Source organism: Heloderma suspectum, chromosome 15 (genome assembly GCF_057233095.1).
Source record: "Heloderma suspectum isolate Gila_16-S chromosome 15, 16-S_ref, whole genome shotgun sequence".
Taxonomy (NCBI): Eukaryota; Metazoa; Chordata; class Lepidosauria; order Squamata; family Helodermatidae; genus Heloderma; species Heloderma suspectum.
The window spans coordinates 22,246,964-22,268,396 of record NC_139472.1 but is presented as its reverse complement, the minus strand read 5'-3'; the positions used below and the strand labels follow the sequence as shown (position 1 = coordinate 22,268,396).

At 51.4% G+C, this 21,433-nt stretch overlaps 2 protein-coding genes across 3 annotated transcripts in view; both read right to left on the bottom strand.

The window, feature by feature from the left end:
- LOC146335477 (espin-like) overlaps nucleotides 1–21,433 on the bottom strand; it is a 141,030-nt gene that overhangs the window by 20,307 nt on the left and 99,290 nt on the right. The window contains exons 8-11 of one of the 2 annotated variants that reach the window (XM_084822062.1): nucleotides 19,908–20,075; nucleotides 18,257–18,449; nucleotides 7,855–8,000; nucleotides 4,319–4,597 (exon numbers count right to left, since the gene is read on the bottom strand). In XM_084822062.1, the coding sequence (XP_084678188.1) occupies nucleotides 4,319–4,597; nucleotides 7,855–8,000; nucleotides 18,257–18,449; nucleotides 19,908–20,075 (786 nt within the window). The remainder of the gene's footprint in view (nucleotides 1–4,318; nucleotides 4,598–7,854; nucleotides 8,001–18,256; nucleotides 18,450–19,907; nucleotides 20,076–21,433) is intronic. The other variant, XM_084822063.1, reaches the window with a different exon arrangement.
- LOC146335478 (espin-like protein) lies at nucleotides 279–2,015 on the bottom strand. The gene has a single exon (XM_084822064.1). The coding sequence runs from the start codon at nucleotides 2,013–2,015 to the stop codon at nucleotides 279–281; it is 1,737 nt and encodes a 578-aa protein (XP_084678190.1).

The following is a 21,433-nucleotide window of genomic DNA, read 5'->3' as shown; positions in this document are numbered from 1 at the left end:
AGCCATTCCCCCCACTGGACCTCAAGGAAGGAACAGAAAGCTTTCACCCACCAAGATGAGCTCTTGCGGAGGGCAGCAATGTCCTCTCCACACCCAATCCCTCCCTGAACCCAGTACCAGCTTTAATGAAGTTGTCTCTCGGAGAGTAACCAAGATCTCCTTTCAGGAAGGTGGGCAGGGGGCTGAGTTGGATGGTTCTGGGTCCAAATGCAGAAACTGGACCAGATTTCTGCTTGTGCCAAGGACCGCACCCCTCTCCACCCCCACCCAGGAAGCCCTCAGATGTCAAACATCTCGGCCTCCTTCTCTTTCCAGAAGGAGAAGCTGCGGTCTATATAGCAGCAAATGTCTTCGTTACTGAAGTCCCCAAGATCGGAAACGAGCTGGACGGAGTCCTTCCTGCTCTCGGGAGCTGGGGCTGGCAGCAGTTCCGCTGGAGGCATGCTGGGCTCTCGGATGCTGCTGGCCAACACCTGAGAGGATTCCTGGGGGGAGAGGGCCAGGGGCGGGCAGTGCGGCTCTGCCGGCATCTCCGCGCCCGCCGCAGCCATGGGGCCAGGCTGCAGGCTGTCGCCAAAGAAGGCCTGCTTGAGGTCCGCGAAGCCATCCCGCCACTCCCGCGCGCCGCCCTCCACCTCCTCCATCACCGCCTTGTGGAACTGGCGGATGAGCTCCCAGCGGTGGCTGCCCAGCCGGTCAAACATCTCGTAGCAGAGCAGGTGGCGGAACCGGCGCTCCTGGCGGCTCATGCTCATCTCCAGGAGCTGGAAGTAGCCCAGCATGAAGAGGTCCAAGGTGAGGCTGTCGTACCCCGGCGGCGCGCCGCCCACGTGGGGCAGGAAATGCTCTGGCCAGTGGACCGCAGGGGCGCGGCTCAGGCGGCGGATCTGCCTGCTGGGCACTTGGCTGATGACGCTGCGCCAGTGGCCAAGCAGCTTCCCCACCACCTGCCGCTGCTTCATGAAGCACAGGAGCCGGTCGTCCTCGCTGGGCCTTCTGCCGGCCGTGGAGCCTCCTGGGCTGCCGAGCGTCGGGCGCTCCTCGCCCCAGCCAGCAGCAGGGGTCTCCGGGCCCCCCCCCGGCATCGCCCGCCGCACAGATTCGGCGAACGCCCACTTCTTCCAGTGGTCCAGGAAAAGGCAGACGGTCCTCTCCTTCCGCATGTCGATGCCGTCTTGGACGCAGCTCAGCTCCGTCTGTACTGGGAGGCTCCTGGTCGCGTGGTCGGGGCTGAACAAGGCCTCCCCAAAGTGGTCCCCGGCCACACCCTGGGCACTCCCCTGCCCGGGGAACAGGGCCCCCGTTTCCCTGTGGCGCAGGGGGGCGGGTGAGAGGCGAGTGGGCGGCTCCAGGGCAACGGCAGGGCTGCCCTCCGCTTCCCTGCGCTGCACAGCGAACGGCTCAAGGCCAGTGATGCAGTCTTCCTCCAGGATGGGCTCTCGGCCAAGGGCGAACTGCGCAGCCCCCACTGGCAGGGACCGCTTCCGTTTGTACACCCGGCTGGACGGGGCGTTGGGCAGCTGCGACCGCATGTGGAGCTCATAGTTGGCCTTGAGGTTCTTCACTGACACCCCCCACTGCATCACCTCCTTCTCCACCTCCTCCCGGGCGCAACTGAAGGACTGGGACCGCGCAATGCTGGCCGGCCCTTCTTTGGACAGCAGCGTGGCCTGTGCTGGGCTCCCTGCCGTGGCGGCGCCCATCTGCTCCAGGGCTTCGGGGGCCACCATGTCAGCCAGGCTAATGGCCTTCCCGCCCAGGGTGGCCAAGAGGACGGCCATGCTCTTCAGGAGAGCGGAGATCTTGCTGCACCAGGCAGGGAGGTCGTCTGCCCGGCCCTCCATTCGCTCGGGGTGGAGGGAGAAGTGCTCCTTGGCCAAGGCCGCCGAGACAGGCAGCAGCTCCTGCAGCTCCCGCTCCAGCTGCTCCAGCTCCGTCTCCACTTTCTGCACCTTGTGCATCACCTGCAGGTTCTGGATCTGCTGCTCGATGCAGAGGATGTCGTCTTCAGTCATGAGCTCCCCGAAGGGTCCCAGGATGGCGTTGTGGGTGTGGGAGTAGCGCCAGCCTTCCTGGGGGTAGGGGCTGCCCAAGTGAAGCTACGGCAGGGCAAAAAAAAAAGGAACAGAGGGCAAACGACTCCCTCAGGACCAGCCTCTACATCGCCCTTGCTTTTTGCACACGCTTCTCGCCTTACATGTCCCTTGGTGGTGTAATGGTGACAGAGCAGGCTGGTTGAAGTCGTGGCACGGGGCGTGACGCAGGCTGGGGTGCGGCAGGCGGGGAGCCAGGAGAGGACCAGGTCGGGAGGAGAGAGAGACCACGGTTCGCAGCTCATGTGGCGGGCATGCGAGCAAATCGCACAAGGAGCACAGTGGCGCCATCGACTCGATGGCAGAGGCCGCTGGGAGGCGCTCACACATTACACCACTGAGCGATCATGTAAGGCATTGACCCGGCAGTATCGAGTTTGCGGGAAAGGAGAGGTGGCTAGGGGGGTACCTTGGTTTTTGTTTTGTTTTGATGAGACCCAATTCAAAACACAGCAGGACAGAGCACAATGTGGTCAGCCTTTGGTCACTGTGTCCTCAGTGCAGCAACCCGTGGCCAATACTGCAGGGTGAATGCATTTCAGAGTCAGTCGCGCCAAGGCAAAGAGAGCAGGACCATGCCACGGTCACGCCGATGCACGCCACCCACCTCCTCCGCCCGCCCAGCACACAGGAAAGCCTCACACGACCAAACGAGTTGGGAAGGAAGAGTCCGAGCCCTGAGTGCCTCGTCACTGGCCAGCCCTCAAATACTTCCTCAGGATCTCCAAACGGTGCCAGAGAACCTGGCTGCTGCCTCCAAGGTCAACACAGCGGACGGAGAGGAAGACATGGGTGTTCACAGGAACCGTCTCGCAAGCTTGATGAGCGTATCTAGTCATTTAAGTTGCTCAGTAGACCATTCAATTCAATTTTGTTCTGGTTTATTTTGTGTGTGGGGGGGAAAAAGAGTTCCTTCTTTGATTTTTAACTGAATTATTTGCGAAAAGAACACATTGCTGCTTCCCTGCCTTTCCTCATAGCATCCTAGTCATCACTATCTAGTTCAGGCAACCTGGTCCCCTCCAGATGTTTCCAACGACAGCTCCCATGAGTCCAAGCCAGCATGGCCAAGGATCAAGGATTATGAGAGTTGTAGTCCAAAACATTGGGAGGTCCTACTACCCCCGATCTAGTCCAGCCCCCTGCTCAATGCAGGACGCAACCCCAGCATCCCTGACAGCGGCCGTCCAGCTCCTGCTTAAATACCTCCAGCAAGGATAGAGCCTCCCGCCTCCCGCAGCAGAGTCGGTTCCAGCCCTCGCTGCTAGGACGTTTCTTCTAAAGCAGGAATGACTAATGGATGGTATGTGGGCCACAGTCAGCCACTGAAGCAAGGTGGCTTCTGACCGTACAGCTATCAAGGGAGAGTTTGCAAGAATAATTTCAGTCCTTCAGTGATCTAACTTGGGAGGACTACGGCGGAAGGGCCACAGGGCAATTGGAGAACAGATGCTCGACATGCGCAAAGGTCCCAGATTCAGTCCTTGGCTTCTCCAGTTGACGGAGGACCTCAGGCGCTACCAGTGGTCTGGTGGCTTCATATATCTGAATGGTAAGAGTGAGTTACGGCTCCCAGACAACCGCTTGACAAACGGGCAAACTCTTTCTCAACCCCCTTGTTGTCAGAGCCTCATCTGACCCCACTAGCGAGACATTTCCCTCCTAGGCTCAGGTGAAATCACAACTGTGGGCCCTGCAGAGAGGGCACAAGGAAAGCATAAACCCTCGCCCATAGGTTCCTGCCCGAATACTACAGTAGTCTTCGTAGGGTCTTCTCTGGGTACCACCACCCACAATGGTGCAACAGGTGGCTACCAGGGAAAGAGCCTTCTCGGTAGTGGCCCCTGTCTGTGAAATGTGCTTCCCGGGGAGATCTGCTTGGCACCTTCACTGTATACTTTATTGCTAGCTCTTTAATATTTTTTAAACATTTTAAATATTTTGAGTTGTTGATATTTTGAGTTGTTGTATGACTGTATCGGTTGTTACTTTATTGTTGTTTTGGGGTTGTTGTTTTTAAATGATCTGGAGTTTTTATGTTGTTTTATGCGTTTTATGAGAAATAGCCCCGAGGGCTTCAGTTGGGTGGTATATAAATTTAAGAAATCAATGAATGCCGGGACAGACGTTTTCTCACAGCAAATGCAGAGCCCAAGGTCACCGCAAAAGGCACCACGCCATGCTGACCCAATGCCCCCCTCGAACCCCCCGCAAAGCCATTTTACCTTGCGCCTCTGCTCTTCTTCCTCCTGAATCCTCATCTGGAGCTTGCGCACCATGACCTGACGCTTCCACTCGGGAATGGGGCGCCCCTGCTCATCGTGGGTGGGGATCAGAGCCTCTATGTCCACCTGGCCGGCTGGGGCCGAGGAGGCGAGCGGCAGCGAGGAGCCGTTGACAACGGGCTCGGGTGAGGTGGCTGGCCGGGGCGCGAAGGCCGCTTCGGGAGTGGAGGGAGGAGTTGGTGTCCTGCTTGGGGACAGGGAAGATGGGGGGATCTCAACCTAGATGGAGAAAGAAGCGGAGTGTGACGGTTTCGAGAAGACAACCCCCTCCACATATGCCTCATGAGGTTTCTTTCCACCACATCGCCTGGTGTTTTTGTTGGTCATTCCTGGATATTGACCATATTTATTTCTTTTATCGATCTGTTTACAGGATTTATATTCTGCTCTAGATCTATACCGATGGCTCGTGGGAATAATTTGCTTTGTTCTTTGCAGATAAGGTTGCTCGGAGTCACCTTGATTTGGGCACCAACACTGGGGCAGGTCAGAGTGATGTAACCTCAGCAACCGCTTGTCCAGTCGTTTGGGACTTTTTTCAGCTTGTGGTTCCAGAGGTTGTGGACAAGGTATGTGGAGCAGTGAGGGCCACAAGGGAGTACTCGAGCCTCGACCTTCTTGGCTGATTAAATCAGCCAAAGCGGGTCTGATGCCGTGGCTAAGGGAAGTAATTAGTGCCTCTTTGAAGGAGGGAGTTCTTCTCTTTCTTGGGGTTCAATCTGTTCCGGAAGGGGCAGCCCTGTCCCTGAAGGATGAGGCCTGTAACTTGGGAGTGCTCCTTGATCCTACACTGTCCCTGGATCTTCCGGTGGCAGCAGTAGCAAGGGAGTGCGTTTGCACAATTATGCGTGGTATGCCAGCTGTGAGCTTTCCTGAATTGGTCTGACTTGGCAACAATTATCCATGCCTTGCTTATATCACGTTTAGACTACTGCAATGCATGCTATGTGGGGCTACCCTTGAAGAGTGTCCAGAAGCTTCAATTGGTGCAAGAAGCAGCAGCTAGGCTGCTAACCAGTGCATGGTATTGAGACCATATTACACCTGCCTTACACTTGTTGCCAATTGCTTTCAGGGCACAATTCAAGGTGTTGGTCTTAACCTTTAAAGCCCTAAACAGCTTAGGGCCTGTCTGTCAAAGAGACCATCTGTCTCGCTATGAACCTGCCTGAGTATTAAGGCCTGCAGGAGAGGCCCTTTCGAGGGCACCCATGAAAGGACTTTCTCCCATGTTGCCCCCAAACTATCGAATGTGCTCCCTCAAGAATTATGGGTGGCCCATTCTCTTGGTCTTTAGAAAGGGTGCAAAGATGTATCTTTTTCCATTTAGCCATTCAAAATGTGTACTTTTACTGTTTTTATTGTTTTTACTTTCATGTTTTTATTGTTTTAAGGTTTTATTGTTTTAAACTGTTATACACCGCCTTGATGGCTTTTTAGCAGATACGGCGCTATATAAATGTTAATAAATAATAATAATAAATATCTAACAAAATCCTCGAGCGGTGAACAACAAAAGAAAGAAAAAGATTCGAAATTTAGAATTAAAGTATTTAAAATCAAAACATGGCAATAAAACCATGGCTGGTCAGTCGTGGAAGGCTGGTTTAAACATTTACAGCAGGCACTGAAGACAAATCAGTGTCAGTGTCTGCCCAATATCAACAGGCAGGGAGTTCCACAGAGAGGAAGCCAATAAACAAAAGGCTGTACTTGGAGTGGACTCCAAACGGACTGCAGGTCCATGTGGAACCACCGTGAACATCTCATCAGATGACCTCAGTGACAGGTCAGACTAGTAAGGGAGAAGGTGCGCTCTCATATATCCTGGTCCCAAGTTGTTTAGGGCTCGGTACACCAATAACAAAACCGTAAACCTGGCCCGATAGCAAACAGGCAGCCAGTGCAGTTCCCTCAGCAAAGGAGTACATGCTGAAAAGGGTCCGCTCCTGACAACAGTCGAGCTGCTGCCTTCTGCACTAGCTGCAGCTTCTGGACCAACTTTAGGGCAGCCCGACCTAGAGCACGTTGCTGTAACCCAGTCTTGAGCTTCCTTGCGCCTGTGCCACTACAGCCAAGCTGTCGCAGGGCACACAGCCCAGGCATGGTGCAAGCCAGCTTGCGGACGCTCAGCAGTTCTAGCCCTGGTCTGTGCCTGGATGGGGACGCCTCGCACGCCATCGTGAGTTCCATTATTGGGATCTAAATGTAATAGACAGGTTTCACATGAGGGTGCCTGGACCCAGTGCCTGGATATGGACAGAACTGGGATTTACCCCTGAAATTGTGCCCCAGCACAGTCAATTCCAGCTCTCGCCGCACCAGGCTACACACCGACAATGCAAAATACATGGTGAGAAAGTGGCATTGTGATGACTGACTGACAAAACAATTATTTAACGCAGCCTTTCCCAGCTGCCCGGGGGATGATGGGAGTTGTAGTCCAACAACTCTGGTGAGAACCAGGTTGGGGAAGGCTGGTTTAACCAAATCTCCTGACAATGAGGACACGCACTTCAGATGACCATCTCCCTGCATGGCTGGGATGTCCCATGGTAACTGCATGAAGCAATTCACTTCTTTATTCTGTTAAAAGTATTTCTATCCCATCTTTTTTTATGTAAAGCATGCACAAGCTGATTAGAGCCCATGCCAGCTGTAGGTTTCGGGGGGCCCTTTGACATGACACCCTCAGCTAGTCGGCCTTCCCGCCGCCACAGGCACCGGCCGCTCTTGCTCCGCTCCTCCTCACCACCACGGCTGCCACTGGCTTGCCTGAGAGGCAGGGAGCGCCAGGGAGCCAGCAGGCCGCGGCTTCTCCTGCTCCTCCTCCTCGCCGCCACCGCTGTCCGGGCCGGAGCGAGAGGCAGGGAACAGGCGGGCCGCAGGGGCGAAGAGGAGGAGCGACTCCCGGGGGCTCTCGTCAGGGGGCCCCCGCTGGGGTGTGGGCCCTTGGCAGGTGGCCTACCCTCAACGCTGGCCTTGATTAAAGCCACAGTCTAACCTAACGACAATAGAACAAACAATTGAAACAGCAGCTAAAACGAATGGATCTGAAGCATAACCAAAAGCATGCATCGAGGGGGTGTCACTGCCGAACGACTGCTCTCGCTCAGCTTGGTGGAACTGAAGAAGAGCGAAAGGAGTGCCCCTCAGGAGTGAAGAGAGCATGTGGGGGGGGGCATGCAGGCAGAGAGCTGCCTGCCACTGAAACTCGGACTCGCCCCTTTTTGCATCAGCAAGCGCCCGCTGGCCCCATTTGAGACGTAAGCCCCCATCTGCTTCCCCTGCCTTCTTCTTAAACAATAAAGCTGATCGTGCGGAAAGGCGCTGCAGAAGTCTCTCCTCCCGGATATATGACAAAAGCAGCCAATCCACTCCGCTGCTCATAATCCCAAAGACAATCCTCGACTCCCCCGTGCCCACGCCCCGCAAGCAGGCTAGAGGGGGGTGGCGCCGGCCAGCCCATCACCTACGTTGGTGCCAACCTGGCCGCTGCCGGAGAAGACAGTGGTGAATCCCCTGCTCTGCGGGGTGGGCTTGAGGCTCTTCCCAGCCTTGATTTCTGCCAGCAGCTCAGAGTTGTCACCGGTTGGGGACATCATGTTGAAGGACTTGGTGCCTGCAACAGAAAAGACGGAGGCAGTCACTTCTCGGCAGGGATGGCCCACTCTGCAGCTCGCATCTTGGAGGGGCTTGGCAAAGGCCCACATTTTTAGTCCAGGTGGGAGGTTAATTGGACTCTTATTGCTTATCATTCCACTCTTAGTCCATCCCCGGCTCCTTGCCTACCATGCTCCTATGCTCTGTTACCGACGTTGGTGTGTTTGCTTTTCTATTCTGTTTTTATCCGTTGACAAATGCTGTCCACAAAGGCAGTAACTGCTATAATTTCTTCCTTACAAAAACAAACACAGAATTTAAAAGCACAAACATCAATAACAGAAAATAGGGGAATCCTAGACAGGCAGCTAAATAACACGAAGTAAATAATACCGATAAGCAAGTTGACATGCAGGGCGTTTCAGACAAACAAGAACAAGCCATCAAAGATGTAAGGCTGCGACCACAGCCTGAAGTGGTACAGTCACTTTGTTTGGCTGCCAGACATGGCCAAGGGCTCTCTACCCCCCCGCCTCCCCACCTACCATGAGCCACAGCAAAAGGTTCTGTCAGAACCCCCCCCCCCCATGCTCCTGTGCCTAGACAATTACTCCTACATGTGAGGAAACATGCAGGTGAGTGGAAGGAGCATTTGAGGTGTGCAACTTCCCTGGAGCAGGGGTGTGGGACCTCAGGCCCAGGGGCACAATCCCAAGGTTCCCAGATGGCCCCGCCCCCTTCCCACGGCCCTGCCCCCTTCCCCTCCATGACCAATTATGTGGTGGTTTCCCAGCTTTTGTGCTCCCCCCTCCATTCCAAAAGGTTGAAATTTTGCTACTGGCAGCGCAAGAGCTTTAAGCTGAAACGTGCTGGCATTTATTGCAGGGAGGAACGCTGCCCCATCCATCGCATCCCAGCCTCCCTTCTCCGCAGGCTGCAGGCGCCCTCCGCTTGCCTTCCCGCCTCTGGAGAGCATGGCTGGCTCCAGCCACCGCACGGCCCTGCGCAGAGACGCCACAGGGAGCCCGCAATTCAGCTGCGTAAGTGGCGATGGGCAGTCGGCTGCTGGCAGAACCGCCACCACTACCCGATGGCAGGAAAGATGCTTGCCCTGTGTGGAGCGTTTCGGCGTGGCCCGCAAGGCTCAACCCCGGTGCCCCGGGGCAGCTGGCGTGGTGGGAAAGCCCTCCACCTCTGTGCTCCACCAGCCATCCTTGCAGGCCATGCAGGGCAGAGATTCCACACCCCCCAGCAGGCCGTAAGGTCGCATGAAAGGACGGGAACGCCTTCGAAGCGGCCTCCTTCCCTCCCGGCCGGCTGGGGGGAATGAATGGATGAGCCCTGCAAGTGCCTTTTCCCTCTGGTGGCGAGGATGAAGGACAGCTGGGCATTCATGGGCCACTTTGGGAAAATGGCATGCTACTGAGCGCTGGCTTGGGACCCCAAATCCCCCTGGATACAGGGCTAACAAGCACAGCATGTTGGACGCCTGCCAAGCCAGAAGCAGCAAGGAGCCCCTGCAGCCCAAAGGCTGGATGGACCCACGTGTCTGGCTATTGCTGAGCATATGAGCGCAAACAAAAGGAGCCCTGTGAGCGAGCGCATCTCTGGTGGGGGCGGGCACGAAAGCACTGGGCTCGGGGACAAAGCGGCAAGTGCGAGGAAGGCGCTGCGGTGTGTCCCAGGGGCACAGCACTCTGTCCAACAGCAAGCCTCTGCTCTCCGCAGACGCAAGCGGGATCAATGGGCAGAGCAAAAGCTTGACTATTTGGCCTGAGCACCGGTGGTTGATGCTGTTGCTGCTGTTTTGATTTTTAAAACAGGAGGATTTACATGAGGTTAAGTATTCAAATCCATATGGAGACTTTGGGAAATCAGGGTCTGGCTCAAGAGTTCAAGTTCCAATGAGCAAGAGAAGAGTAAAAGAAAACTACCGTCAGGGTAATGGGTATTTACCAATTCTGCACAAGCCTAGAATTTTCTGTCAGCATCATGTATTGCTTCTAGAGCACCTCCTTAGCGCTTATGGGGCACAGGATTCAATACCATGAGATAATCAGCTTTCATTTTAAACACCCCCCCCCCATCCACACACAGACATGTGCGTAAGTTTCTAGCCCTTAAAATAAGTCTGAAAGTATATGGGCAGTTCCTGTTGAAATCTCAGAAGCCAGAGAAGAGGGTGAGATCTGGGCATGATTTCCAGTTGGCCAAAGCCACAAAATACCCAGTGGCAGAAACACCACCCTCGCCAGTCCACAAGACATGTGGGAGCAAAGCGAGTGACACAAAACCATGAAATAAAAATGAATGTACTTAACTGGGGCTACCATAACCTGCCAAGCTCAACGCAGCACGCCAGACATGTATTTTGGCCTGCGAGGTGCTAGGCATCCCCTGTTTTGATAGTTTCAGATGGGCAGGAAAAACAGCTGGGCCTTAAATCTGTCACACCTGCCAAAATTCATACTGGTATGGAACGCTGACTCATTTTTTAAAAACAGCGCCAACACAGATGTGCTCCGGATGTGGTGAACAAGGCAAAGGACAATGAAGTTGAGCAATGACAGGCTGGAAGAGAGAGTCTACGAAGGAGAGTTTCCAGCTGGCAAGGAACTTTCCACTGTAAAATCTCCAGCTCTCCCTTTGAACAGTTACCAGCCCCATGATCCAAAGAAGAAAGGACAACAGACGGTCTCTGCCAGCTCAACGTCCCCCTGAGAGTGCTGGAGCAGTTTCCAGGAAGTCTTTTGTGCACCATGCAGCGCCAGCCGTGACATGTTCCTTGCATCAGGATTTTGCACTAATGCACCGAAATATATTCACATGGAAGGCTGTGAAGATTGTGGGAGTCACACGGAGACAAAATAAAAACTGTGGTTGCTAAGTCAGTTGTTGTTGCGGCAATTTAATTGGGCTAGCTCTTTTCTGAAGAGAGAAGCGTGGGTCTGTCTGAAGCACACACTGTTAGGAAGAGGGCTGGGAAGGAGAAGCATTTATGCAGAGACAGATAGGGAAGATGATGTTGGTATGCAGGGATCTCTCCATCTCGGTTCTGCCAAGCCTCCTGTCAGGTTCTTTTGAGGGCAATTTTGCCCTGGCCCATTTCTGCATGAGTTTGCAGTTCTTTAGAATACAGGCAGCAATTTGTACTTTTCGGTGCACATATTTTCCAAGGTACACATCAATGTGTGCATTTTGGTGTGCACTTTTGAACATACATATCCCCACCCCAAGTACTTTACATTGGTTAAAGGCTGTTTTGTACATGCTTTTCTCAACAATACGAACATTATGGACCCCTTTCTGTAATGTGCACATTTTTGGTGTGCCGTTTCCCCTGAGACGAGCTGCAACGGAAAGGCAACTCTGTCCCTGCTCACTGAAAGGCTCAGAAGTTGTGGATTGGGTAAATCCATTAAAAAAAACACCCTCAATTGAGCAAATTTCTCACCCATTTCTAGGTGTATGGAGTGTGGACTGAAATTTAATCCTGTTTCATGCCTGTCTAATAACTGTCATGGGGTTCAAGCAAAGAACTTCTGCCAATAAGGACCATCTTCTAACGAGTGATGATACCAAATGCCCAAACTGTATTTTAATTGGTGAAGATCTGACAGCACCTGTGTTTTGAACGGGCTGTGAGTGAGACGGAGAGGCAAAACTTCCTCAGCCTGGTCCCTTCAGATGTTTTGGACCACAACTCCCAGCATTCCTGACCACTGACTGTGCTGGGGGAGGCTGATGGGAGTTGAAGCTCAAAACATCTGGAGGGCACCAGACTGGGGAAGGTTGTTCTACACCTCTCAGAGAAGGGGAGAGCCAGTGGGGTGTAGTGGTTGGAGTGTTGGACTAGGGCTTGGAAGACCACGAAGATCTCTGGGTGCCTTTGAGCCAGTCACTGACTCTCAGGGCAACCTAAATCACAGGGTTGTTGTGAAGATAACATGGAGGGGAGCATGTGAACTATCTTGGGCTCTTTGGAGGAAAGGCGGGGTAGAAATATAACAAACAAATAAATCTGCGAGGTCCCAATCCTACTTAGGGATGTGCGAATCAGCAACACTCAAGCACACCAAAGTTCTCCAAGTTCTATCCTGAAGCTTGTTCTGACTAGAATCTGTTTTGGATTGTGAGCTGTTTTTTTCCCTTTTCTTTCCACATGAAAATCCATGCATATTTTTGTGTGTATTTTTCCAAATGTACGCATCAACTGTGTACGTCTTTGAAATGGACACTCCCTTCTCCCGTCGATCCAAGTGTTCAAACGTATGCATTTTTTCATGTGCATTTTTCAGATGTACACATGCTGTTGAATGGTGGTTGGGGTTTTTTTGGTCCGCTAATCACATTGCAAGGTCAGAAATGTACAGAGTTTGACTGCAGATTGCATTCAAGTCTGTGTTTGGTCCTGAAGGTGAGAACTGAGTAAATCTTGATCAAAGGAATGGAAATAGCTTTATGGGGCAGGCAGAGGACAGAGAAGAGGTCCCAGTGGGCAGGGTGAAAGAAGGAAAGCTGCAGAGCTGACAGTGGGCTGAGAAACAGGAACCCAAGGGGCATGGAGGGGAAAGAGGAGGCAGTTTGAGTTGCACAGCAGATGGAAACTGTATTATGGCTCCTGCTGTCACTGTAGCACTCTAGCCTGGCCAGCTAGCTGAGGGGCCGCTTATCTCAGTATGCACCTCCTTGGTTATTAAGATCAGCAGGAGAGGCCTTTTTGAAGACACTGCCATTTGCAGCGGTTTCCCAGGCACATGGGAAAGGGCTTTCTCCCGCATCGCTCCCAAACTCTGGAACCAACTCCTTCTAGAGTTGCATCTGGTCCCCCATTCAGGAAGGGGGTCAAGACGCATCTTTTAAACTCGGCTTTTTACACTGTTGTTATGGTTGGTATGGCTTTTTCTGATTGTTTTTAATGTTTTAGTGTGTGATTATGTCTTTATGATCTGAAATTTTGGTAAACCACCTTGGTTGGGTTCAGAAAGGTGGTACAGAAATACAATAAATGAAGAAATAAATGAGAAAGAAGGCAACGAGAGCCCAGAAATGGAGGTGGCAGGGGGAGAGAACAAAATTCCACATATTGATTTAAGGTACCTAGCTAGTTCTATGAACCAGTTGGATGCACACCCCAGACAAGGCAGCTTGGATGCTTCTCCCCAACTATCCCAAAACCACGTCTGGAATGTCTGCATTCGTTACCATTTGTTTATGGAAGCGTAACATCACAATGCAGGTGTGCATCCTTTCCAGGTGGTGGCAGTAGTGGAGCGGGAGGCTAATGCAGGGATGCTACTTTTATTAGGGATTTCTGTACTTTTAGAGCTTTTCTACATGAGACATAATTCCTAAGTCACTGTTGTTTATGAGTTCTTTAGACATTGTGATCCATTGGGGTTGGACCCATTGGGGTTGGACTCGATGGCCTTGTAGGCCCCTTCCAACCCTACTATTCTATGACTATTCTATGATCCTCCAGTTTCACTTCTGTTTTTTAAGGTCACTTTCCCAGGGTTTTTTAGAGCAGGGAAAATGAGGTATTATTTTTGAAAGCAAAAGCAAAGGTACTTTCCTACTCGTGTAATTGCAATATTCTGCTACAGCAGAGCACCACCTAGAGATTATGTAGCGGAAAAGCAGGAAAGGAAACACTCCTTGTGTAGTGCTCAGTTCTCAGTTCTTTGACAGAACTGAAAGTGGACACAATGGATTAACAGCCTTGTGTAGAAAAGTTCTTAACAGCAGCTGGGGTCACAGAAATTGAGCATGAGAAACTTTCCTAATCACATGTTATCGCCACACGAGGAAATGTTTCCTTCCTTCCTTCCTTCCTTCCTTCCTGTGTGTCAGCCATGAAAGATGCAGGGCCAGGAAAAAAGTTTTGGCATCACCACCAAAAAATGACTACTGCAACAGGATGTGCTGATGGCAGTGGGTATAGTTTAGAATCAGCCTTCCCCACCCTGGCGCCCTCCAGATGACTCAGACTACAACTCCCATCATCCACAGCCTACTTTGTGAGGCTGATGGGAATTGCAATCCAAAACACATAGACGGTGCAACGTTGGGGAAGGGTGGCTTAGATAGATTTCGCTAATCCTGTCATTATGGATTTATTTATTTCAAAGTATTTCTGGCCTGCTTTCCTTTTTTTAAAAATACTGAAGCCAGCTGATAAATCACATAAAATAAGCCACATCCAAAACAGAAAACAAACAAAAAAAACAGGATGAATGACAAAACAAACCATTTGAAACACACAACTGCAATCTACCAGAAATTAAAACAGCCGGACAGCAGCATCTTTCTTCATATGCAGCACCCAAAAACAGCTCGCCGGAAGGTGAGCAGAGATGGAGTGAAGCAAACCTTTCTGCGACCTTGGCGCCACGATGAAGGAGGCCCTTGGCGAAGAAGTGCAGGCCAAACAAGGGCTACAACCCATACCAAGCTGGAACCCCCTCACTCAGAGACAATCTACCTCTCGGTACCGGATGCTTTTGGAAACAGAACACTGGAGTGGTAGAATTTGGCACGTTGGGCGTCCTTTTTAAGAAGCACACACGCGCGTGCATGGAGCCACTGTAGTCAGGAGAGAGACGGACTGTGCTTGCGCCTGAAAATTGAGGCTTTAACGCCGTGTTGCTGTTCCCACCCCACAAATCCACATTTCCCCAGCTACAGTCCCTCAACCCGCACTAAATAATGCATCCTCAGCATGGGGTGTGGTGACAGGCAACCGCCAAACACAAAAGGCCGAGGATTAAACCACCATCAATATTTAAGGACCTGAAGCCTTTGGCTAAGGGAGGTAACCACCAATGGATTTGGCAGCCGATGGGAGGAGGGGTGAGATCTGCAGCTTGGGCTGGAACCACCAAGTGCAGAATTCGGCAACTGATGTGACCCGCTAAGGGCCCTCCGCACTACAAATAGGTATTGGTTTTATGTGTTTATTTTATTTTAAACATTTCTAAGCCACTTTTTTGGACCATGTCTACCCAAAGGATCCCTCCACGGAACCTGGAAATGGTAGTTTTGTGAGAGTGCTGAGAATGTTGTTCGATAGCCCATGCAAATCCTCCCAGTAGGATCAAAGTCCCCTAAAGAATGAACCAGGTAGATACGCTCTCCGTTAGAAGCACATCTAAAGAACACAACATATTCAAATTATTTATGCTGACATTTTTAAAGCAGCGACTGCCTTCCATCTGACAGTTCCGGCTCAGAATCTGGTGGACTTTGACACCAGAGGAAGAGACACAGCTGTAAAACGTGCAGCAGCGTGCGACCGGCAGTCACCGTGAAAGGAAGCCAACTGCAGTAGCCATCGTGGAATTCCAGATGTTTCTGAGCCTGCTTGAACCCATAAAAACATAGGAATAGAAACTTTGTTCCAGCAGGCTGTCTATGCAGCACACTGAGCTAGCAAGGACAGGGAGAGGGGTGCTCTTGCCGGCGGCCCCGTACAAATGACAGAACTCCTTTAGCAAGCCAGCTAAAGTCCAAGCCACAGCAACTTTTGCAAGCGTTGCACAACCTCTCCGTTTGGGGGCATTTCAATGATATCTGAATGCTTTCCATTCTGTATTAATGCCTGGAAGAGCTGCTTTAGAAAAAAAAATTGCAACTATAACAACCACCCAGAGAGCTTTGGCTATTGGGCAGTATAGACATGTAATTAATAAACAAACAAATAAATAAAACAAGCACCACCACCAACAAAAAGAACATCGCAAAAAAGCTGCTTTTATAAGCCACCCCGAGCCTTCTGGATGGGCCAAGCTGCTGCTTATGATGATGATCATTTTTATTATTACTACCCCACCATTCCTCCAAGGAGCCCCAGGCAACATACATGATCCTCCTCCTCTCCATTTCATCCCCACAACAACCTTGTGAGGTAGGTTAGGCTGAGGGTCAGCGCTTGGCCCCAAGTCCCCCAGTGAGCCTCATGGCCGAGCAGGGTCTGCCCAGTCCTGGGCCAAGACTCTAACAACTACCTAAGAAGATAAGAAGAGCCCTGCTGGATCAGACTGAGGGCCCATCTAGTCCAGCATTCTGTACACCACATTGGCTCTCAGCTATGAATATCTAAAAAAAGCATCTGAATAAGCAGCGACCCTAACGGAGGCTTCATTCTGAATCAGTTTGCCCAAACCATGGTAGCTCAGGCAACGGACAGACCCATTAAATCAGGGGTGCAGAACCGCCTGAAATAAGAGGTTTCATCATCACATTTGAAATGGAGGCTGTCTGTCCGTGGAATTCTCAGGTTTTGTACCCCAAATCCAAACAAGGATCTATGAAGGCATTCAAAAATCAAGTACGGATTTTAGAACCTGGACCGATTCCCGTTGCCTTATGATGGGCGTGGAAATAATAACATCTCTCAATTAAAATGAATTTATGCATATATTTCCTCCTTCTTACTTAAACAACAAGAGTGGAGAATCTGCATTTCTGGCACATGAAGTAAAACCAGGACAGTTCTTGCCTTGCCTGAGCACAAGCCTCTGCCGACGCTGTCCTCATCTCTCTTCTACCTGTATGCCCTCGCCCAATCCATAACCCTTAACTCCAGAGCCACAACAGACAGAAACTTACAAAGCATACAAATGCAAGTCAAAAGTTGCTAAGGGGCAACATTAAGGGTATAACTCCAAATGACGGATTTATATTTTGTGTGTTTGTTACTGTTTTTGCAGCTGAACTGTCAAGACCTTCCCCCAAATAGTTAGGGCTGTGCAGGGACCCTCTAACCCAGCTTGGAGGCTGTGTCAGGGCTTCCGAGGTGGGCCAAACCCGCTTCGGGCCCATTTGGGTCCCATCCGACCCGCTTTGGGCTCTGGGTCCAAAGCGGGATTTGGATGGCCAAACTGGGCTCGTGTGCCCCCTCCCCCCGCTGGTCACTGCTGCCACGCCGTGTAAGCCCCCTGCTCCTTACCTGGAAACTCGGGACGCACACTGTCGGCCTCTTTGAGGGAATCACCGTTTTGTTTTAAAATGGCGACTTCCTCTATTTCTGGAAATTGAATCCTGTGCAAATGGCGGCCATAAATACACAAAATTACAGGCGTGAACATCTGGCTGCAATGTTGCGTCCACGAAGGCCTTACAGACGCCATTTACACAGGATTCATTTTCCAGAAATAGAGGAAATCGCAATGGCGACTCCCTTGAAGACATGAATGGCTACTGGTGCGCGTCCCGAGGGTCCAGGTACGGAGCAGGGGGCTTGCGTGGCTGGGTGGTGGCAGTGGGGGGCGCAGCTGGTCAGCAGGGGTAGTGGGGTGTATGGCTGGGTGGCTTGGCTTCTGGATTGCTCCAAAGTGCGCCAAAGTGCTTCGGAGCAACCCGACCTGCTTTGGGCTGACCCTGACCTGCTTTGGATGCGGCCTGAAGCACCTTGCTTCGGCTCGGAATTCAGCTCTGGACCTGAAGCAGTGCACCATCCTACAAATAATCCTGGGAACTCTGGAACAAGCAGGACCTGCTCGGAAATGTTTCAGCATGGAGCGTTTCGGTTAGGTTTCCAGCTGCTCCATCCCACCCCACCCCCACCTCTTCCGGTTTTCTGTTTCTCCCCTGCCCACAACAATCAGTAAGTCCTCATTTGGTTTGGATTCTCCCCGCTGCTTCAGGATTTTCCCCTAAAGACTTTGTGCGCTCCTGGAAATTTTCAGGTTCCACCAACTCTGAGGCTATTTCCCCGCTTGTGCGTGGACGATGCTGTTTTGGTTACACGAGGACTGGAACTTGGAGAATGAGCTCACTATTAATACAGGGTGATGATTCCCTCAGAGCCCCCCTGCCCCTGCAGCCACAAAACTACAGTTCCCAGAGTTCTCTTGGGAGCGGGAGCAAGTCTTAAACCTGTCCCAAGTGTGTAGTGCAGGAGCACAGAACCTCTTTAATCCCAAGGGCGGAATTCCATTTCCGAGAAGCTCTTGGCAGCCACATTCCAATATTGGGTGGGGCAAGAGACAAAAGTGGTGGGGCCAACTCCCCAACGCCCCATACCAAAAACAGCAGTATATTGTATCTTAAAGCTCCTACTGGCAGCAACTAAGCCTCCGGTGTGGCTTTTTAGAATGGTGGGGAAACACTGCACCAAAGCTAGGAAGCACTGAATGATCAGTGGTTGGGGGGAAGGGTAGGGCCTTCTGAGGAGCCCCAGAGGGCTGGATTTGGCCCCCTGGGACTGAGGTTCTGTACCCCTGGTATAGTGTAAGCACGCCCTGAAGACTGGAGAACCAAGGCCCGACTTACTTCCCGTGGAGGAAGAGGCCCGCCGCTGGCTTGTCGAGGACGGGTGATTCTCTGTTGGCAGTGGAGGGGGTGGCGGTGGTGGGCAGGCGCCCTCGGGGAGTGGTGGGGGTGGAGGAGGGGGAGGTACCTCTCCAGAAGGCTTATTCTCAGCCGTGCTTCCATTATGCACGTTGGCGCTGGACAGAAGGGAAGCCTTTGAAGACAAGAACGAAAGAAGAAGTAGGAGAGACAGTCAAAAATGTAGGACACATTTCACAAGGGTATCCCACTGCTTACCCCAAGTGTGAAGGAACAACCCTTCATTAGGGCGTCCCACCGCTGTGGTCACCAAATGTGGCCAACCCACATAGGTTTTCCACCACAATTTGCTTTCTGAATACTCTGAGACTTGGTCTATAGCACTCCTTGCCACAAACCCATCTCAGTTATAAAACTCCTGAATCATAAAACTGCTACCACCAAAATAAACCCTTTGTATCTTATATATCTCAGTAGCCTGGTAACTAAGGCACAGGCATGGGACTGACACCACCGCTAGAGACAAGGTGAACAAAACTAACAAGTTTATTAAGGGATTTATATACATGAAAATCAGTACAGCTCCAAGAAGGGCTGCAACTTAAACCCCAGTCAGCAGATGGCCCCACTGGGGAAGCGGGATTTGGTGGGAGATGCACCTATGGGAGTCTCTCCTGTCACAGACATGTGGCAGACCGTGTGCTACACAGGCTAAGGTGACTTTGAGATGTGAGAGGGAAACCCACTGTTCAGGTCTCCTCTCAACTCACAAGGTAGCCTTCAGGTACAGTTAGATCTAACCTTTTAAAGAGCAGTGGAGGTGGTCTGAACGTGCAACCACTGTCCTGAAAACACATGTACATTCTTCCAGAGGTGGCCAGTGAGGTGGGGCAGAAAGTACAAAAGGACCACAGTGACCAGTCCACTAGCAGGTGTCCGTCAGAGGCAGCTGGGTGTATCATGCAGGCAAGCAGCTGTGACCGTCGACGGTTTACAGCTTTCTGTCCCACCTCACTAGCTGTTGCACCACAGTGAGCTCGGGGTGGGGGGAGATAACTGGTTCTGCATGTCCCCAGTGTGTTGGAGGACAGCCAGCTGTGTTGGGCACCTATTGGCTACTTCCCATGACTTCACCAATACACCTTCCCACCAATCCCTGGAGCAGTTCTGCAACTATTCTTTGTTCTTTAGTGTGATTTTTGGTGGGGTGGGGGGAGGTAAGGTGAAACCTGCTCATGAATGCATCTAAAAATGTATGTGCACCACCCTAAAAGGATTTTGTTTTAAAATGATGGATGACCTGCCTGAAGTAATAGGGGAGGCGCAAGGCAGGGTGGATCTAGTATTTGATTCAAAGTTTGCATGACAGGTGAAGCCCCACCGTGATTGCTTTTAAGAATGTTACATCTATCTGCAGCCTGGGGCAACCCTCCCTCTCTGATTCAGTTCCCCCGTCTGCAATATGGTGATACTACCAGTAGCTTACCTTACGCAGTGGGAGGCTGCGGAAAGGCCCTCACAAGGACCAGGAGGGGCCCTGCAATCATGCTCCCCCCCCATCAATTGGCCACTATTCTGATTGGTAGGAGAGGAACAGGAAGCAGCGAGAAGGCAGCGTTCCCTAGTGGCTCACCTCTTCGCTATGTGCCATCTTGCGGTCGTTGTTCCCTGTTTGCTCTCTGGCGCTCCCACTGCCCAGGTGCTTATAATAATCCCCGGTGCTGGGCTGCTTATTGAAGTTTCGTGACTTCCTGCTGGAGTCAACACGCTGGAGTTCTGGGCTGCTCTCAAGGGAGGTGAGCTGAAAAGCCAAGATGTCAGATGCATTTTATTACAGCAATGGCCAGAGAACCGAGCCCTGCAGATCTCCATGCTCTGCGGAGATGACTGCATCCTGGGGCATGGAGGCTCACTTGAAAGGCAGAGTTCTTAAGCCCATTTTACAGACAAGCATACCGAGCTCCAGAGAAACGAGCTGATTCACATAGCTCCCAAGATTCCTTGGGGGAAATCATGTGAGTTGAGCTGGCTTAAACCCAGGTAAAGCTCCACGTACCCCTCATCTCATCTCTGTTGGTGTCATTTCCCAAGCGTGGGCTGGCATTCTCCTCCCTCGCCTTCTTATCTACACTATGCACGGAGCCAGCTTCAAACCTGTTCAAATGCTGTTATTTGTATGCATGGTGCTATACAGACGATAAGGTCCTTGCCCATAGGAGCTCACAATCTACAATCCAAAAGAGGAAGGGGCAGCAAAGGGGCACAAACAGGTTAGCAGTATGCAGCTATTTCAGTCACACATGCTTAGGGTTAGTCTCAGGCATGAGGCCAGTGGATTCGGTGTAATGTTATGGCTCTCCATCAAGGTACCCTGAGAACTGACGTTGTGCAAAGACTAAGATCTCTTTGTTAGCCTCAGCACCTTGCAAAACAACAATTCCCACGCTACCAACTTGATTTTTTCAGTTACTACTAATTCTACTGTGACCTGGTTTGCATGTAACAATAACCCATGGGTTAAACAATTCTGGGTTGAATTCTGGCTTGTTGTGATGTGTGAACCCAGCTGTACTATGGTTTGTTAACCACAAGCAACCCTGAAAGAGAACTCATGGTTTCTTGATGGTTTCTGAACACTAGGTTGTTTAAACCCTGGGTTGGCGTTATGTGTGAAGCCAGAACTATGGGTTGTTTGCCAGGCTAAAGAGGGAGGAGACAAAAGCAGTAATAAACCCAGACCCTCTTCATGCCAGTACTACAGGGCCGCAAAGGCATTTGGGATATAGGGTGGGAATGGGTGGAGGAGGAGGGAAACAACAAATAACTTCAGGATTGAGATAACAAACTGCAGTTTGTTCCATCATCTGCCAGACAGACCCTGTATAGGGGAACTAACTATGGGTTAAATAAGCCATGGGTTAATGCTATGGATGTACAGATTTTGTTAAATCTGTTCTGTCTGTGTTTCACAGACTGTCAGGCATCTTTTGTTCTGTCCTCTGTTGATTGATGGAATCAGAATTTTTTTTTTTACCAGAATGTCATTCTATATGCACCCATCCGCATTAGTGCCAATGTGCACTTGCAAAATGCACTAATGCACATAATTAATGTGAATTAGCACCTCCCCCCGCCCCCGTGAAAACCCAGTCCACAAGT

Excerpts from the sequence above, each read along its gene's own strand:
- LOC146335478 (XM_084822064.1), bottom strand. The coding sequence starts at position 2,015 with ATGACTGAAGACGACATCCTCTGCATCGAGCAGCAGATCCAGAACCTG.